Source organism: Miniopterus schreibersii, assembly GCF_964146895.1.
Source record: "Miniopterus schreibersii genome assembly, chromosome: 11".
In the NCBI taxonomy this organism is placed as follows: Eukaryota; Metazoa; Chordata; class Mammalia; order Chiroptera; family Miniopteridae; genus Miniopterus; species Miniopterus schreibersii.
Window position 1 is genome coordinate 17,426,395 of NC_138111.1, and position 18,641 is coordinate 17,445,035.

At 47.8% G+C, this 18,641-nt stretch overlaps 1 protein-coding gene across 6 annotated transcripts in view; it reads right to left on the minus strand.

Moving 5' to 3' along the window:
* The window catches only part of PALM2AKAP2 (PALM2 and AKAP2 fusion), a 351,155-nt gene that overhangs the window by 158,304 nt on the left and 174,210 nt on the right, over positions 1-18,641 (minus strand). For all 6 annotated transcript variants that reach the window (XM_081152444.1, XM_081152441.1, XM_081152445.1 and 3 more), the window contains exons 5-7: positions 12,151-12,265; positions 11,210-11,231; positions 6,650-6,751 (exon numbers count right to left, since the gene is read on the minus strand). In XM_081152444.1, the coding sequence (XP_081008570.1) occupies positions 6,650-6,751; positions 11,210-11,231; positions 12,151-12,265 (239 nt within the window). The remainder of the gene's footprint in view (positions 1-6,649; positions 6,752-11,209; positions 11,232-12,150; positions 12,266-18,641) is intronic.

Sequence of the window (18,641 nt, forward strand, 5' to 3'; positions counted from 1 at the left end):
CAGATGGATATTATATGGATATATAAATGATTAACATGGGAATCTTTATTAGAGATGCCCCTCTCCCTCTGCCCGCCAATGAGAATGCTGTTATTGTTGGTCCACCTTCCCCTTCACCACCCTAACCCTCAACCTCATTTTGTCTTTGCCTGTTCCTAGAATTTGAGACTGGACAGAAAGGAGGGACAATGAGATGTTCTTTGCTAGAAGGATTAAATAGATCCACACAATGAAGAGTTGAGAAAGCCTGGCTGGGCGTGGCTCAGCGGTTGAGCATCGACCTAGGATCCAGGTGATCGGGGTTTGATTCCCGGTCAGGGCACATGCCCGGGTTGTGGGCTCAATCAATGACTCTTTCATCATTGATGTTTCTATCTCTCTCTCCCTCTCCTTTCCTCTCTCTGAAATCAATAAAGATATATTTAAAAAAAAAAAAAAAGTTGAGAAAGCAGGAGTTCTGTGGGAGACAGAGCCAAAGCTGTGTGGGATACAGATAGAGAAGGAATATTGTGTGGTGTTAGGTGGTACTTTGGAGACAGTGATAAGTGGAGGGAAGAAAAGGAAATATGAGAAATATGTCTGGGTGGAGATAGGCATTGGATTCCTTTTAATATCCTTCCAGAAAAACAGGTAAAGAACAGAGTTCCTGTTTGTTTGTTTGTTTGTTTGTTTTTATGCTTGTGATTTTAAGCTGTAATCTGTTAAATGTGATGTGGCTCTGGACCTGAACCCCATGCCACATGGTTTCATTAGGGTTACACATGACTATTTATATTTACACGTTGTACTCTGTTCTTCCAATATTTCTAGAATATGAGGGCAGAACATTTTAAGACATTTTTTGTTATTATACAATAAACCTAGATAGATTATGCCAGCAAATACAACATCATCTGTATCCCCCCCCCCGCCCCCGCTCCAGCTAAAACATAAAGGCCTCAAAGCATCCACAGATGTGTAGCAGGTTTCTCCGGGGTTAGAACTCACATTCCGTTCTACGTTCCTTCTGTTGCTAGTAAGGTGAACACTGAGATGCTCTGGCTTAACACTGGGCAACACTGAGACTTCAGAGGGACACACAGGAGAATGTTATCAGACATTCAGAAAACCACACAGGAGGCACGAACTTTACGTTGTTTATGAATAAGCAGTTATATTTTGCTCCAGTTCTCGGCCGATAATAATATTTCCAATGTGAACTAGGGTGGGTATGAAGCAGGAGGAAAACAAGTTTTAAGTTCAGCACGTTGTCTCTGACGCACGCCCACAACTGTAAAACTCGCCTTTTATTGCTGCGCAGGAGTGCACACCAAGGACCTCTCGCTTACCGGGCCCTCATCTCTAACCGCAAAGGAGACTCTCCACCCACCCTTCTCTCCCCGGCCACAGGGACACTGCAGGCTGCGCAGTCACGAGGCTCCCGTGCTCATCTCATCGAAGACTAATGAGGAGCGGGTGCTGCTCAGGGCAGAAGACTTTCTGGGGAGCCCCTAAAAGAGATTTTGAAAGAGCCCCATGGACATAAAGGTATTTGAAGAAAAGCTGTGTGAAAATTCCTGGAGGAAGGATCTGGAGATAGAGCAGAAATAAAGGATACGGTGAGATGGGGGTTTCAGAGACAGGATGGCTGAGGTCTAGAAGTGTGTTCTTATAAATGAAAATCTAATGATTGATTTCCAAACATGGCATACTGATGACAAGATTGGAGTATATGAAGCATTTTTGCTACTCCTTCCAATAACCCCATAAGACGGGAGTAACACGTTCATTTTGTTCATGAAAACGTATGAACAGAAGTAGCTCGTTTTGGCAGCGGGATGTGAATGAATGACCGAGCTGGCGCTTTGACTCGGGCCTGGCGGTTTGGTTTACTAGGTTCTTACTCCCCCATAGCGCTCTGGTCAATGAGGAGAAGCACTTGGAGGAAGCAGAAACGCTGGAAAGGGGGGTGACAGTCCCAGTCTCAGGGCCCTGAAAGCAGCCCGGTGTGGGCTGGAGCAGGAGGCCCCTGGGGAAGACACCTGCCTCAAAACCAGGGTTTCTTTAGGGAGAGGTGAGGCGCTATCGTGCCTGGCGTGCTGCAGCACCCAAAAATATGTTCTGAGGAGCGGAGAATGCTTGTTTCCAGTTCAGACTTATTCCCCTGCTCTGTGACTGTCTCAGGCCGTTACTTTCAGCTTCAGCAAAAAGAGGGCAGCTGTAAGGGCTATAAGGAGCCCGGGGAGAGGAAACAAGGACAGGTGACCCGGCAAGGGGAAGGGGAACCTGATTCCTATTCAGAACCAAGCCAAGAGCACACAGAACAAGGCGCCGCACTCGGAAGGGGCGGGCAGGTCCGTCACTGCGGAAGCCTTGGACTCGGGCTCCCTCGGTTCCCTTCCTCTGACTCACTGCGCACCGTGGGAGGAGGTACAGGCTCAGCGTCCGCGTGTGAAGTCTAAAATGACACCCCCACCGTGGCTAGTCAGTAAGATGGGGGTGTCACTTTTTGTGTTTTCACGGTGAAGGTATTCAGCTTTGATATTCTGTGGTGCCGTGAACAGCCTCATGCCTGTGAGTCAGTGATGCGTCAAGTACGACAGGAGGGCAGCAGACAGTCAGAGCATGGCCGTCGCCCAGGAGTGAGGTCACCCCAATACACAGTAGCTGGCGTCATGTCGGGAATGCGAAAGGAAGCAACGCACATGCGTGGCTTATTGAATGAACATACATATACATGCAGTTGTGTCCCTTGGGGCATATACATATATGTTCACACCTCCTCTTGAGGCTGGGAATATAAAATGGACTATTGTGATATGTCAGTAACAATGAAAATGAGGAAATTAACTCCAAGTAGATTCTCCCTCTCACCCCAGAGAGCAATCCCTAACTTCAAAAGCCAGTAATCAACGATTTCTTTGAATAACTGTTTTCCCAGGGCACCTTAGTATTTGCAAAAAGAAGTCGGCAAATATGTCATGTTGATGGATAACAAAAGCAAAAGCCTCTTTCTCATATCTGATTTTGGTTCCTTTTTTTTTTTTTTTTTTGTCAAGAAGGGTAGTTCTCAGTGTGAAAAGTGCTGGCAGGAATATTGTTAAGGGAGAAGTGGAGACTGGAAAATAAGGGAGCGCCCAGGATTATAAACGCTCTCACTGCTAGGCCCCAGTTCCCCTACTGATGAATTTGTCTCAAGGAGCTTATACACCCCAAAGGTGCTAGAGGCAGACACTCAAAGTTCTGGTTTGCAAAAATGAGGAGGGAATTCCATAAACTACATAGAAGTGAGCTTGACATCCTGGGGGCTAAACTCAAAGAGCAGAGACCCCCACGAGCCAGCACAGTCCACCAGGCAGGCGCTCTGCAGATGGATCTCATTTTCATTTTGTTCAAGGTCCCTGGACAGATTTGGCAAGTGCGAGAGATGCAGTACATCTGGATCATCAAGTCCCTTATATTCATGTGGACAAGACAGAAACATGTGCCTTGGGTGTTAGGACACATGCAGGGACTGGTTACTTGTTGAACGATCCGGCCTCATAGGTGCCGACTTAGGGTTCCCACGGGCCGGGGAACCCCTAACGGTGAGCTTGCAGGCCTCTGACTTCGGGTCCAACTCCGCAACGTTTTTATCAGAGAAATGATGAAACACAATGAAGGCTTGCCTTTCAGATTTGAGTTCAGAAGGAAAGTGAGGCTAGGAGGTGCCACAATCACAACTATAAAGATGTCGACACCGCCTTACGTCGCTCCCCTCCTGCCTCATGAGGGCCGATCTAACTGGAAGGAATTTAACAGTCACGTCTAATCTACAAAGGTGCATAGCTCATCCTTACTTTTGCCTTTTGAGATTAAGAAACAAAGACTTTGGCAGGTTCTTCTGCGCGTGAGCAGGCGAAGCAGTGTGTGCACCACGGTGGGGAAGAAACGTGTGTTTCACCTGAAATGATTCTGGAACAGTGGCCACGCCGGGGAAAGGAAAGGAGGCTGAGAGGCGGCACATGCGAAACGACTCTGAGGCTGAGCTTTAGAGCCTGGAGCAGAGCCAAAGGGTCTGCGGGCCCAGGCCCTGCCCTGCAGGGCGGCCGAGCCCTCCCAGAGCATGCGGGCAGCTCCGAGCACCTCAGCCAGATGAGGGACAAGGCTGGTGGGGGGGTCTCCGGGCAATCTCATCACCTCGGGACCAGCTAAAGAGACTGGGGCTGTGGGCATAAGGGGGTGTAAAGTAAGGATTTGGGAAAGACAGGAAATGATGGTCATTTTCAAGTCCTTGCAGGGAAATCAGAACTTAGGTTTGTTCTGAGTGGCTGCTGGGGCAGGATAAGAACCAGTGTGGGGGAGAAGAGGGCAGACAAATGACAGCTCCATCAGACGAAGGACTTTCCCACAGTCAGAACCAATTACAGACAGAAGGGGCCACCGGAGGGACACGGGGCTCCAGCCACAGTGCAGTGTGACCACAGTCTGAGGACCTCTTCGTGGGGCTACTATGCCCCGGCTTCCACGTTTGAGTAAGAGACTGGAATAGATGCCTCTTAATTCTGAAAAGCGATGATGCCAAATATATTCTTATTTATTCAGCATCCTAAACCTGCCAAACTGCAACCGACCAGAACGTTTGACATAATACTGAGTAATGACAAATGACATTTACAAAAATGGCCCTAAGTTTGTGCCCATCTCCAAAAGGACGTTCCTAAAGCAAGATGGAAGATACTTAGGAAAGTTCTAGTGGTGAGTGCCATTCGTTGGCACGCCATCCACGCTCTGTGTAGGCATCACAAAGGCAATGAACCTGACCACTCCACTCCCAAGCCAGTCTGGACAAAGGAGCTCACCACGGCCAATGCGAGTCCTCCCACAACTCGGCTCACATGCATTTCCACAGCAGACGCGTTTACGAAAATCAGTCCTTTAATAAACAAAAGTGCATGTAAACGTATTTTTTAAAAGACTCTGATCACATAATACTTTTTAAAAAGTGCATTTGCTCTTTGGGTCACTATGGGTTTTTCGTGTTTTGTTTTTGTTTTCTGTATGTGTGTCTTTTCTGCCTCCCCCACCCTCACTCAGGGCCCTGGGTCACTATTTTATGTAGTACCTGTAAATGTGAAGGATGCTAGGCTGTGACGGTGTGTGTACTCCTACACACACAGCACTACAATCACACCAACACACCACTCTTGAATTGAATACTCCTTGACCAACACGATGCAAATCTTGTTTATGTCTCTTAAAGATTAGTTTTTACTGCCCCCACCCCCTCCACGAGCTGATCCTTTTAGTTGGATCCCACTGCACGTCCTGTGAGGTGCAGGAACCCGTGGAAAGGGGCTGGAGAGCTTTTTACCCACAACTTGGAAACTATCAACACCCAAGTCTCCAATAACAAGCAAGAAGGAATGTGACTTTTGAACAGTAATTTCCTGAGTTGATCTCAGAAGGGCACCTTGGAGCTTAAGACATGGCCAGTGAGTCCCTTGTAGCACAGCTACGGGCTGCAAGTTCTGGTTTATCCACCCTGTAACTGCCCCGGGAAACGTGGGCCGGACCTGGGCTTCACCAGACACCAACCACTTCTGGTCCCACCCAGCCCTGGAACTCTGCGCTTCTGTACACAATGTGCTGAGATGTTTACAGACAAACCCAGTAGGCATTTAAACTTAATCAGTGCATAGGACAAATAGATCAATACTTATTTGCTGGTTCCTTTTACTTCTGCATTAAAACAAGGAGGAATTATTTGCTTCATAAAATATTCAGGTTGGTCCATATAAAAGATTTCCTCTGGCTTAAAAGTCCATGATTGTTTTGTTTCATATCAGGTGTCATTACGTGATTTATTTTCAACATAAACATACCTAGATCATGGAAAGCATAATCTGACATCATATTTGAATTCTCCCACATTGTCACTAACTGTGAACCCTGGCAACGCACTTTTTCATTTAACCCCTGACACTCGGGGTATTTTCTGCACAGAGCAAACAGATCGATAGAGAGGGTCATTGTCAAGCCCTTCCAGTCTGATTTCTGAGGCCCATTCGTACCGAACAGAGCAAAGCGTGGCTCTCTCTACACTCATACTCATGAATGTATTAGTCCCCAAAATCCAAGACGGAAACAAACATTAACAAGAAACATAAGTTCTTTAAATTGCTACATTTCCCTGTAAATATACCACAGTAGCTAAGAAATAACTCTAGAAATGGGAAGACTTGGGGATATAAGTTCACAATACACAAACAGCTCCTTCCCAAAGGAATCCGGCAACATACTCGTATGCTTTGAAAATACTTTCCACCCAGCTCCCACCACAGCTCCTGTGAGTCTGTGTATCCCAATGTGGAAACTAAAAACCCCAGCTGTGGAGGCAGAGCAGATTCCTGTTGAGAATGACAGATATAAAGACCACAAACACAAGAGACAGACACCTCTGATGCGGGGGAAAAACACTCTAACCTCACTACTGTCTCCCGTTCGCCCTCAGTCAGTGACCGGGGCCCAGGCCCTGCCCAGCGCCCCACTGTCAATTCTGTCTGAGGCCGGGCTGAGGGCAGGGCCCTCTACGTAAGAATACCTGGGCACCCCTCATTAGCAAGGTGCGGAGAAACGCAAGCCCCGTGGCCGGTCCTGGCATCGAAACCAAGCAGCTCCCAGGACTTACCAGCGGCTCTGCTGGTCCCGTCCTGCCCGGGTGGCGGCTCTGCTGTTCGAGAATAGAGGATTGGCAGGTCGGGGAGCTGGGAGGAAATGCAATTTACTGCATCTGGTAGCAGAGAACAGGGAATACAATTAGGCACAGTGTCGGGAGGCCCAGTGGGTGCACTGCCGAGGCAGCGGCTTGTCTGCCCTACATAGCGGAGCCCGAGGCGGGCCTGGGCGAGGAGCGGGGCGAACAAAGGGGAGCGTTTGCCCGGCCGCAGGCATTCAGCAGAGTAGCTGAGGCAGGAGGGATCCTGGCCAGGGAGCTCACGCCCAGGACCGCTCATGTATTAAGAGATTCATCGGAAAGCTCTAGATTCTACGAGAACAAAGAGTTCAGAGCAGGGAAATGAGACGAGCCAGGGAGAGCCATTATCAACTTGGAGGGATCAAGCAAATATGGGGCATCAAAGTAGACATGTGCATTAAACAGTACTGGAAAATAGGTTTGGGGCTCCTTTCCTGACCTGAAAACACAGTTTTATGTGACTGATTCATTCAGGAGACCCATTTTGTACACATTTTAAAAAAATTCTAGAATTGATTCCATGATTTCAATATTTCAATTGGTGTTTCAGCAAGAAAATCCTAAGATTTCAAATAGCAGCACCTAGTGAGCTCACCGTTAGCTCAGTTGCAGACAGTGGTGCAGAAGGGGGAGACCAGCTCAGTTTGGGAAAAGACCTTGGTGAGCCCATTCAGGGAGGTGAGAACCTGGAGGGCATGAGCCTCAGCAGGGTGCCCAAGTGTCAGAGGAGAGGAGGAAGCCACTGGGGTGGGACAAGGAGGAGAATCTGTGTGTGTCCCAGAGAGAAATGGAAAAGCCAAGACAAGGAACATTCTAGAAAGGTGGGCTCTATGTGATGTGATTTCTTCCTGTGTCATAACCATGTCCCAGACCCTGGAATATCAATCGCTTAGCAATAATTACATCTAACTGCTTATTGCATATCTCTACTGAACATCCCACGATCACCTCGAACTCAACATGTCCAAAATGAACTCTTATCTTCACGCATCTGCCGCTTCCCCCGGATTCTGTATCTCGACTCACTGGAACCACAATTTGACTGGGGTTCTGGGCAGCACCTTTCACTTCCCCTCCCAGTGTCCAACCAGTGCCCTAGCCTCTACCACCTCCAGATCTCTGACGTCTGTCCCATCCTCTGTTTCCCTGTCGATATCGCCTTAGTGCTTATTTCTCAGCTTCCCCAGGAGTCAGCTCCCTGCCAAATGTGAGTGGGTGATGGAGTTATCTTTGCCCAGTGGTCACTGGCTATAAGCTGAGGCCTACAGCTCTTAGAGGGCTGCGGCTACATGGCTTCCACTAAGAGATAAGGGAGTGGCAAGAAGTGGGGCATAAGAAGGAAATAGGGCAGCCCCCTCAATATATCATTAAGTAGTAAACCCTAAGGTTATGCAGCCATAAGGTGTCTATAGACCAACACAAGGAATAGCACGCGGGGCCTCCAAAGCACGCGTGGGAAAATGTCTTCATGTGGCCTGTCAGCACACCGCCCTCTTCCTGCCCCAGTCGGGGTGGTCCATCATTACTCTTCCCATGGTCGGAGCAAGTGGTGAGTTATCAGAGAGCAGAGATTTAAGATGAGTGCTTCTCACTGATTCCAGCATTGCTAAGGTAGTTAACGTGGCTACGAAGAACATACACAGCCAAAGCTAGAGAAACAAAGTTGATGAAAAGTCTCCTGAAAATGTGAATTCTGGGCAACCTGAAGACACACTGAGTTTTCCCAACAACTGGTATGAAAGTTTTGATGTGGGGATGGCCCCCGGCCACCAAGGACTGGGATGGGATGGAAACCTGAGATCAGTGTCATACAGGGTTTCACACCAGCCCCTCTGTGGGTAAAGAACAGAACTAGCACTAGAAACATATTGTACATAATTTATAGTGACCCAAGACACCGCCCCTATTTAAGGCAGTAAAAACCACCCACCCAATTGATGAAGATGCCGCCATGTAACAGGTGTGCAGATGGGGGGAGGGAGGAAGTGAGCGGGGTTCAGAATGTGTATGGCCAGGAAATTCTACTCATGATTGGAATACATTGCTCTTGGCTGCCAGGGCCACCACGTGATCAGAAGCCACTGGTGGTCCAGCAGAACAAGACCTTCATCTCCTCTGATGTGCACAGAGCGACAGGCACAGGGTACCTGAAGCGGGGTCATGGCCCACATGCACACCAGCAGCCGTCTCCTTGGCACCTCATTCAGCTCAGGCTGCTTTTGCTAATTCTCTGCGGCCTTTGGTACTGTTAGTTACATAGTCCTCGTCGGCCCTGGATTCTGTAACCAGTGTGTTTCAGAGGTTGGCTATTTTTATTAAGGTATTATTAGTCTATAATAACTTGGTGCTAGTTCTTAAGTAACACGGTGGATTGACTCTAAGAGGGTCTTGGCAACTCTGAAGTCCAAGGGGCAATGGAAATTAAGGAATGAGAAAAGAATCAGGCCTTTCAGTCGCTTTGCTGGACAGGCCCCAGTTTTTACCCTCAGGCCATGGAGTGACCGAAACACTGACCACATTCTTGGAAGGATGTGTTTCCCCCTTCAGACTTCCTTCTTCACAAGTAGACGTGATGTGATGAAAAAACTTCTCCCACCACCCCCCTAACTAAGGTATAACCAGAGATGGCGAGTTAATAATCCAGGGTGACAGGCAAGGCCACAGAAACTTTTCCCTGGCCATTTATTGGGATCTTTAAGACTCCTGCATCCTCTGAACTCTGAGGTCACCCATCCTGTCAAAAAGCGACGGAGGACAGGGTCATAAAGGCAGTTTCTCTGCAGGCTCTCCGCAGTTATGACCAGGTGTCTCACAGCCTCTATGAACTGCTTGGGTGAACAGAGGAAAATAGTGGGAAGTAAGTAATGCAGGAGGGAATGAGAGAAGTTCAGAGTGAAAACGAAAGGGACAGTGGCAAGAGTTTATAATGAGGCTTCATTTTCGCTTCTTAACGTGTCATGGAAAACCTGGGTCTTTGTGCCCTGCACAGACTCCCAGGGACGTGACATGCAGGCTCCTCCCCCTCCCTAATCTGAGAGAGAGTTCCAGGAAAGGTCCTGGCTTAAAGAGAGAGAGAAAGTGAAGGCATGAAAGGTCAGTGTGCACCCTTCTGGTATGTGGCTGGCTGGGGGTCAATGTCCCAAACCCCATCCCAGCCCCACACTCACTGCACTATTGCTGGCCATGTACACTGCCTCAGGTCTCCCCCGAACAAGGGAAACACACCATCTTTCCCATGCTGCCCCTCCAATTCCCCCAGACAGGCAAGGCCATGTCCTCAGACCACGCTCCACCTCCAAAGCACAGAAAAAGAGCTCTGATTTGGTCATACCCTAGAGAAGGTTCTAGAACTGTCACAGGCACTCCTCCTAGAGTCCTTGCTGGCTCAACCCTGACCTATCTCTGCCACATGCACTGGGAGCATGAGGTGTAATTCAATCCCTTCCCAAAGATCACCTGGCCAGCCCAAACCCAGGTACTCTGCCTTTTACTTGCTGGGGAGAAAAACAAAAACACAATGCTTCCCCCCCCCCCCCCAAGTCAGAATTAGCCTTAATGCAAGTATCTTGGCTCATCCAGAAAAATACATCACCCATCCTTGCATTTTTAAATCTTTTCCCATGTATTTCCAGATGACGTTGGAAAAACACTGATGTCAACTCCTATTCTGGCTCCTGGCTCTCTTCCTAGTTTAGAGGTTGGCTTTATAAGAAGCAGGTGAGCAGATGGGACCTGGTCCTTCTGACAAGTCCAACATTTCGAAGCAGGTCTAGCTGAGGGCCAGAGTGAAAGTGGGAATCGGGTGGTTTTCCTGAGTTCGTAGCTAAGTTTGGGGGAGCAAGGTGAGGAATGCGAGGCACACAATCCCAAGTTCATTCCCATGGCCCTAGGTAAGGATAGCGGAGGGCAGGGGCAAGGCAGGGAAGCCACAGTGGGAGTGAGGGCCCCTCCTGCCGGGTGGGGGCCCTGCTCCCTCACCTCACATGCTCCTGGCCAACTGTGCCCCCCAGGGAGGAGAGCCTCCCTGGAAGGCTGCAGAAACTGTGGTTTCCCGAATCAAAGAAAAACCAGAGCCTAGAAAGCTTTCCTAGACACCAGGTAGTGGCCTTCTGATGGGTGTCTGGCCTGGAGACCTAACCACGGGCACAAATGAGCTCCTTCCTGCCTGAGGTCTGGTCCTGATGTTAATACTCTCTGCTGAGCATCTTTCAAGAAACGTCCAAGCAGTGACCTCCAGGGAATGAACGGGAAGGAGAAGAGCCAGGCCAACTATATGAGACTAGAAACAGCGAGTGGAGAGACAGCCCTTGAAGAAGAGAGGCCAAGAAGGCCCGAGATGCGGGCCGTGGGCCTCCTCGGTGCCCCGCGGGCTCTTTCTTTCTGTTGCCCTGACAAACCAACACACCACGTCTCCTGTGAGCCTGTGTTCATGAGACTAAGCTGACCGGGTGGAAACATTCATGTACAGACGGGGCAGAGAGCGCTTACACTTACCTCCATCCGTGTTGGAGAAGCTCTGTGGAAACAAAAGCAGGGCAGAGCGTTACTACATCTGCAAGGAGATAGTCCCTCTTTCATCTAACCTGTCTCTCTCCCCCCGCCCACCTCCAGATTTTGGCTTTGATGGGCAAACCCAATGCTCTCTGTTCTTCTGGGAAAATTGTTTGGGATCCTGAAATTTAAGGGACAGGTTTACCATCCTCACCTTCTACCGAATTTCTCCCAGTGGAGATTTCTTTTGATTATCCAGCAGCTACCCTTGGTTATGTTGGAGAAGTGATATCAGAGAATCAGATCAGAAAACTGATTTGTTTAGACTGCTTTCCTATGGCCAAAGGGTACCTGAGGGAACAGGAGTTACTGAATGGAGAGAAGGTCCTGAGATAGTCAGAGCCTACTGGCTTTCTGGATTCTCTCCTCTTTGCTACATGGCACTATTTTTGCATCCAGTAAAATTTCATGGATCTACACTTTGTTTTTCGAATTCATGTCCATTTGATATATATATATATATATATATATATATATATATATATATATATATATATATATAAGGAAATATTTAAATTAAAGCCACAGGAGCATGTTTCATCTGCTTAAATAAGAATTGTTTTTAGGATGCTAGAGTCCAATGGAAGATTGGTTTCTCAGGCACTAGACAAAGAGTTTGGACAGTAGGTCGATGGGGTTAATGGAATGACTCTCCCTACCTCCCCAGCAGGCCAGGTGATCCCAGCAGACAGGCCACTCTTGGCTTCAGAGACGGCACTGTCCTCACACACCTGTCCCTCGTTTCCAGGGCATGTGGCTCAGCCTTCTCCTCATCAATACCAACTGGCCTATTCTCCAACTGGCCTTTTCTCCAGTTGGCACCATTTTGCTGGTGCTCACTTCCCCATGGGTCTAGTTTAGAGAAATCACATTGTTTCCTTCACCTTCTGAAAGTCCTTGAAGGATTTTTCCGTCTCTTTTAGTTTCTCTAGGATGATTTGCTCTTTGGCGGATATCTGGGACTCTTCGCTTTCTAGGGCTTGTATTTCCTGCTCCAGCCTGGAAAACACACAAACAGAGGATGGGTCACTTTACTGTCCTGCCACCCCAGGGCCCGAGGGCAGCTCCTTCCTGTGGGGTGACTTCCTGCCCGGCTCCGTTTTACTTTATGCTGAGGTCGCAGGCCAAGGTTTTACATTACAGAGCATCCTGTGTTTTCAGTGTTGCCACTGAGCAGACCCTGGTCAAAGGACAACCACCCAGAGCTGCTGTCGCTAGTTCACCGCCACCACTTTGCAATATGCTCAACGGGCATGTTCTTCATGGAGACAGATCTTTTTACATAGCAGAGGACATACTACCTGAAGGCAAACAGCTTCATCTTCTCCTGGCTATCTCGGAGTAACTGCTTGTCTACCAGGTTGGCCAAAGGGCAAAGAGCCAATCTTCCTCAAAGGAAATATGTTACCAAGAAATGGCAGGTGGCCAGTACCCTTGAGAGCCTGCTGTCGTCTCCCTCTACTATCTAAAAGAGAGGAGATGAATTGGACCAACGCAATAGCCCCTACTCTTCTGGAACTTTCCTCAGTTTTCATAGCCATCCTATATGTATTTCCCGAAAGGAAAATTTCAGCACAGCCTGGAGACTCTGGGACTATTCCAGAACAGCAGCGACATTTATGATTTGAGGGAAGTCTCAGTAGCTGTATTTTTTCATTGAAATAATAGTAATAAATTAACTTTTACTGAGCACTAATTCGGTGCCAGGAACCGAGTTAAGAATTCACATGACTTATTTTACCTTCCCAACGCCCTATAAGTAAGGAATGCCCATTTTACAGATGAGATCATTAAGGCTTGACAAGGGATTAGTTTACTGTTGCAGAGCCTCAAAGCTAGGATTCAAGCCAGGATGTCTAACTCTAGATCCTGCTCCTAACATTGTGCTAAACTCTTACCATACGGGCTCTAGAGTATTCCCCATATCCCTGCCTTGTTAAACACTGAGTATGTTGGCATATTAGGGTGGCACTGTTATGCAGCAATGCCTCTGGGGTTATGAAGGGGTGGACGTCCCCTGCCGAAAGGACTGTAGACTATTGTGCTTCCTGAATTATTTGGTCTGAATTTATTTGTTCACTCATTCATTCAATTTTGCTTCTGGTCTCTTCCCCATCTGCCATACTAGAAGCTTTGCTGCAGGGTCCGTGTCTGCCTCTATTAGCCCTCTCCCTCCACCTTCTAACCTGCTGCCATGGAGAGGCTAAGCCAAGTCTGTGAGACTCAGGCCTAAAGTGAAGAGTTCAGAGTGAGGTCTTCTGGGGTAAGGAACACCAAGATACAAGCACAGAGTTATTTAGGGGTGCACTGCACCCCCTGAGGCCTTTTCTGTTTCCTTCCTGGACATCAGAAAATAGCCTCTGGATGGATGAGACTTTGTAGCAATTACTCTGGGTTATGCAGACAAGCTCTATGCACAATTGCAGCCCCTCCGAATGAATGCAGTTTCAGATATGTTTATCATTTCACTCACAGTAAAAGTGGAAGTCCTCACAATTACTTAGAAGGCCCTAGTACTGGGAGGCTAGTATCTACATGGCCTCCACTCTTACCAACAGGCCTCTCTCACTTACACTTTAGTCAAACAGAGCTACTCCTTGCACTCCCATCTGTACCCCTCATGTTTCCCTCCTCTGAGAAACCCATCTCAGAGCCCTGACCATTCTTAAAGCCTCTGCTCTTATACCACCCACCCCAGGAGGCTTTCACAGATTCACCCCCAGAAAATAACATCACCTCCTCTGAGCATTTATTAGCATTTTATTTCAGCTTATCAGAGGTCTTATCAAATCTACTATATGTTAGAGCAGTGGTTCTCAACTGAGGTGATTTTTTTTGTCCCCTAGGAGATATTTGGCAATGTCTGGAGACACTTTGATTGTCCATAATTCAAACAGAGTGGAGTTGGTGTTACTGGCATCTAGTGGGTGGAGGTCAGGGATGCTGCTAAATATCCAGCAATACACGGGACAGTAGGACAGCCCCCACAACAAAGAATTATCTAGCCCCAAATATCAATAGTGCTGAGGTTTAGTAACTCTAGTAACTCTAGGTGTTGGAGCATCTATAAATTATTAATTTTCCCTACTAGGTTACAAATTCTTCATGGAGAGGGCACACATGCTCAACACAAGTATGTTGAACCAATGAAAGTGAACAAAGTTGCAAAAAGCTGTGGTTCAACCGAGGTGAGATCTTCAAGCTTCTCTGGGCTAGAAGCTTCTGGGAAATATTGGAGGATAGTCCAGGCCAGGGGGGTTCTGTGCAGATTTCATTTTGCATCTCAATAGACAGACACCTCACCAAGTGTTTAGGATGTGGGTAGAGTCAACTCTTCTCAAACATATTCTCTCCTTTCCTCCTTCACCCCCACGGGAGGAGTACGTCCCTGACCCACTGATGTTGCTCTTGGCCATGTGATCTGCTTTGGTTTCATGGTGTGTAGAGATACTCCCCTGCCCCTCGACTGCTTTAGTTCATGGGGTGGTAGCAGGCGCAACACAAGCAGAGGCTTGAATGTGTTTGCCTGATCGGGCAGCATCAAAGTGCTGCTCCTGGTAACTGCTGTCCCTTCAGCCAGGGCCACTGAAAGAACACGTGGGGAGTAGACCAAGAGCCCAAGCCAGAGTCAGGAGCCATGCCCAGGCAGACCTGCACCTTAAATTAGAGCTGCTCTGCTGAGCCCAGCCTAGATCAGCAAACACCCAGTCTATCCACAGAAGTATGAACAAGAATAAATGATTTTTGTTTTAAACCACTGAGTTTGACAGTAGTTGGTCATAAAGTACTATTGTGACAACAGCTAAGTGATACAGCTCAAATAGTAATGTATTACTAAGAATATATATTATGTATGTGTGTAATATGACATATATGTATCCTAATTATATATAGGTAGGTAGGTAGATAGATAGATAGATAGATAGATAGATAGACAGATAGATATACTAATAATACCTGAAGATAAAACATTAGAAAAAATATAAGCTACCTTTGCCTCACTTCCCCCAAGCCTCAGAGAAACATGGAAGGATACAGGTCACCCCTTCATGAGGATTAAGCCTGAGAAAATAGCCCTGGCCGGGTGGCTCAGTTGGTTGGAGCGTTGTCCCATGCACCAAAAGGTGGTGGGTTTGATTCCCAGTCAGGGCACATGCCCAGGTTGTGGGCTCGATCCCCGGTAGGGAACATGCAGGAGGCAACTGATCAACATTTCTCTCTCTCTCTCTCCATTCCTCTCTTTAAAAATCAATAGAAAAAAAAGATTGAGAAAATAGGAAAATATCTGTAGTAATTGTCTCTGGGTAATGGAATATTGGGTGATTTTAATTTTGTTCAACATGTTCCCAATTTTTAAAAAAAGTTATGTATTCTTTAAGCAGAATAAAAACAATTAATTGCTTTTTTAAAATGCCCCCTTGGCCTGGTGCGGATAAGGCAGCGTTTCACAGGCTGTGGCCCGGGAAAGCAGCCAGGGCCTTCGCTGCTCATGTCAAGTTAAACGGTGCACTCCAACATGGATTTGCAGGCAGTTCAATCAATATTTACATAGCTTGTTTGGCTTGACTTGGAGGTGGGCACTAGAGGTTCTACAATAAACAAGATCGAGTCAAAAGTGGCTGACTTAAAAAAAAAAAAAAAGGCTGGCTCCAAGTCAGTTGCTCTCCCAGTGAAGTAGCCCCAAGTGGTTAAGAATCCGCTGTGACCTGAAGCTCACTGGCTGGCCGACTGTCTCCGCAGCCTGCCCCTGGCCTATGGGTTTCAGGGCTCTCAGCTATATAGTTCAAACGCTGAAGATTTGGGTCATGATAGTGGGTAACTGAGAAGGAGAGAGAGAAAAAAAGCAACGAAACTAGACTTTTGAGATAAGAACAACTGAGTTTCACCCAAAGGAAATGAACGAGGGAAATCGACAGCATATGTAAGTCTAAGCAACTCAGACCAAGTGGCAGATTTCTCTACAAATGCACATGTGGGCTTAGGTCAGGTCCCAAGAGTGCTGGATGGCCCAGGCTGCTATTTTTCTTTGGGAAAACCTGAGTCCTTGGGCCTGAGGAGCATCCCAAGAAACAGTGTTACGGGTTAATAAGAGTGATCCCGGCCAGGATAGAAATGCCACTGTTTTGTAGTTTCATGCCTGAAATCTAATGCAGTCTTCCCTGCAGGCGCCAAGTAGGATATTGCCGAGCTAAAAATAAAGAATGGGCAGGAAGTGTAATTTATACACAAGGTTAATCGAGGCTCTTTAGGCTGAGACAGGTGCACATAACAGCCTCCGACCGGCTTGCTCAGTTTCTTCTGAGCGCAAAGCAGACTGTAATAGGTGGTCAGGAAAGGTGACACACTGCAGCTGGGTAGGTTTAATTTACTGGAGATGAAGTAGCAATCATGGTCGGATGGGCTTATAAAGTCTACCTAACCCCCACAGACCTTCCGCACAGGAAACACAAAGAATCTATGTGCATCGATCATTCTCATTTCAAAATCCATTTATGCATTCATCCATCCAACTTTTTGCAAACACCTGTCTCTACCAGGCACTGCACTGAGCATCAGGGACAGAGAGCTAAGTCAGCCACAGTGTCTGCACATGAGCGCTCTCGGTCAAGTGAGGACATAAATTATAAACACATAAATTATATTACAACCCAAAATGGCCATCATAAAGGAAAGAATAATGTGTTGTGGAAGCGTCAGCTCTGCCTGGGAGTGTGGCGGGACTCCAACTGAGTGGCCTGCCCAGTATCTATTCTCACCTTCCTCCGTTCTAACAGAAGCCTTATTTTGTTGGGGGTGGCCACGCTCTCAGCTGAAAATGAGCCCATCCCAGCTCCCCTTGCGGAGAAGGGTGGCCACAGGACAGCTCTGACCAATGAGATATAAGTAAAAACTGTTGGGGGACACTCCTGGGAAAGCTCCTTAGAGGAGGAGGGTTGGCCTCAATGGCATCTGCCCTTTGTTCTTTCCCTTCTTCCTGCCTGCGGGGACCTGGCGAGAGAGTGACTATTAGTTTCCGATTGCTGCTATAATAACAGCCACAAACGTATGGCTTACAGCAATACAAACTTACTACCTTACATTTCTGTGGGTCAGAAGTCTGACATGGGCATCACCAGACTAAAATCAAGCAGTTGGAAGAGCTGTGTTCCCTTCTGAAGGCTCTTGGGGAGAATCTGTTTCCTTGCTTTTCCAGCTCCCAGAGGCCACCCACATTCCTTGCCGCATGGCCCCTTTCTCCATCTTCAAAGCCAGCAACGATGCCTCTCTGACCGTTCTTCCCCAGTCCCATCTCCCTCTGACTCTCTTCTGTTGCCTGCCTTTTCCACTTTGAATAATCCTTCTGATTTGGGCCGATCCAGATAATCCAGGACAATAATCTATTTCGAAGTCAGCTATTTGGAGACCTTAATTCCATCTGTAACTTGAATTCCCCTCTGCCAGGATTCACGGCTTTCTGGGGATCAGAATGTAGACATCTTTGGGAGCCCATAACTTTGCCTACCATAGGGAGTACGAGGCCAGAGGTGGAGCCGTGAGCTTGTGTCCACAAGGGCAAGAGTATACCAAGGATGGCTGAGTGTGCAGGAAGAGAGGAACTGCCTGGGTTCAGGAGGGCATCCTGCAGTGACTGCACCAGCTCTGGATTGTTGGCTCCAGATTTCTTGTTATGAATTTAAGCCACTGTTGTGATCACAGCTGAATGCAATTTCCAACTGATACAGGGCGGTGAGAAGAACTTGACTGAGTAGGTGAGATGTTAGCTGGGCCTTGAAGGATGCATTTACCAGGTGGAAAAGAGAAAATGTGCCAGGCAGAGGAGACAGCATGGGCCCAGGCCCAGACTATCATATGTCCCTACTCTCACCCAGGGGCATGTGGTCTTGCACGGACTTTTCAGTCCTGCATACCTGGCCTTCGAGGCCCTGCTGAACTGTACTCTACCCAACAGCTACCCTACCTCTGCTTGGAATCCTCCATGCATGTGAAACTCACCACCTCACAAGGCATCCCATTCCCTCTCTGAGCAGCACTGACCATCAGAATGCTTGCTTGCAGATTTAGGCCAAGTTCATTCCCCTGTAGCTTTTACTGATCATCTGAGTTCTAGCCCTTAGAAAAGGTCAAGTTTAGCAAACACCATGGCCTGTAGGAGCTCCATTCTGGGAAATGGGAAAACCCAGGGTGAATGGAACTTACTACCCAGTGGGGCGCACTGGGGATGTGAATTGGGGCCCAGGACTGGGGTGAGGGAGGGGACAGAGTGGAAAAGGAAAGGGGTGGGGTGATCAAGAGGAGGGGGGACTTCCAGCTTCCTCATGGAGTGAGCTCAGCACCGACGAAAAGCTGAGGCCAGAGGAGCAGTAAAGGAACGTTC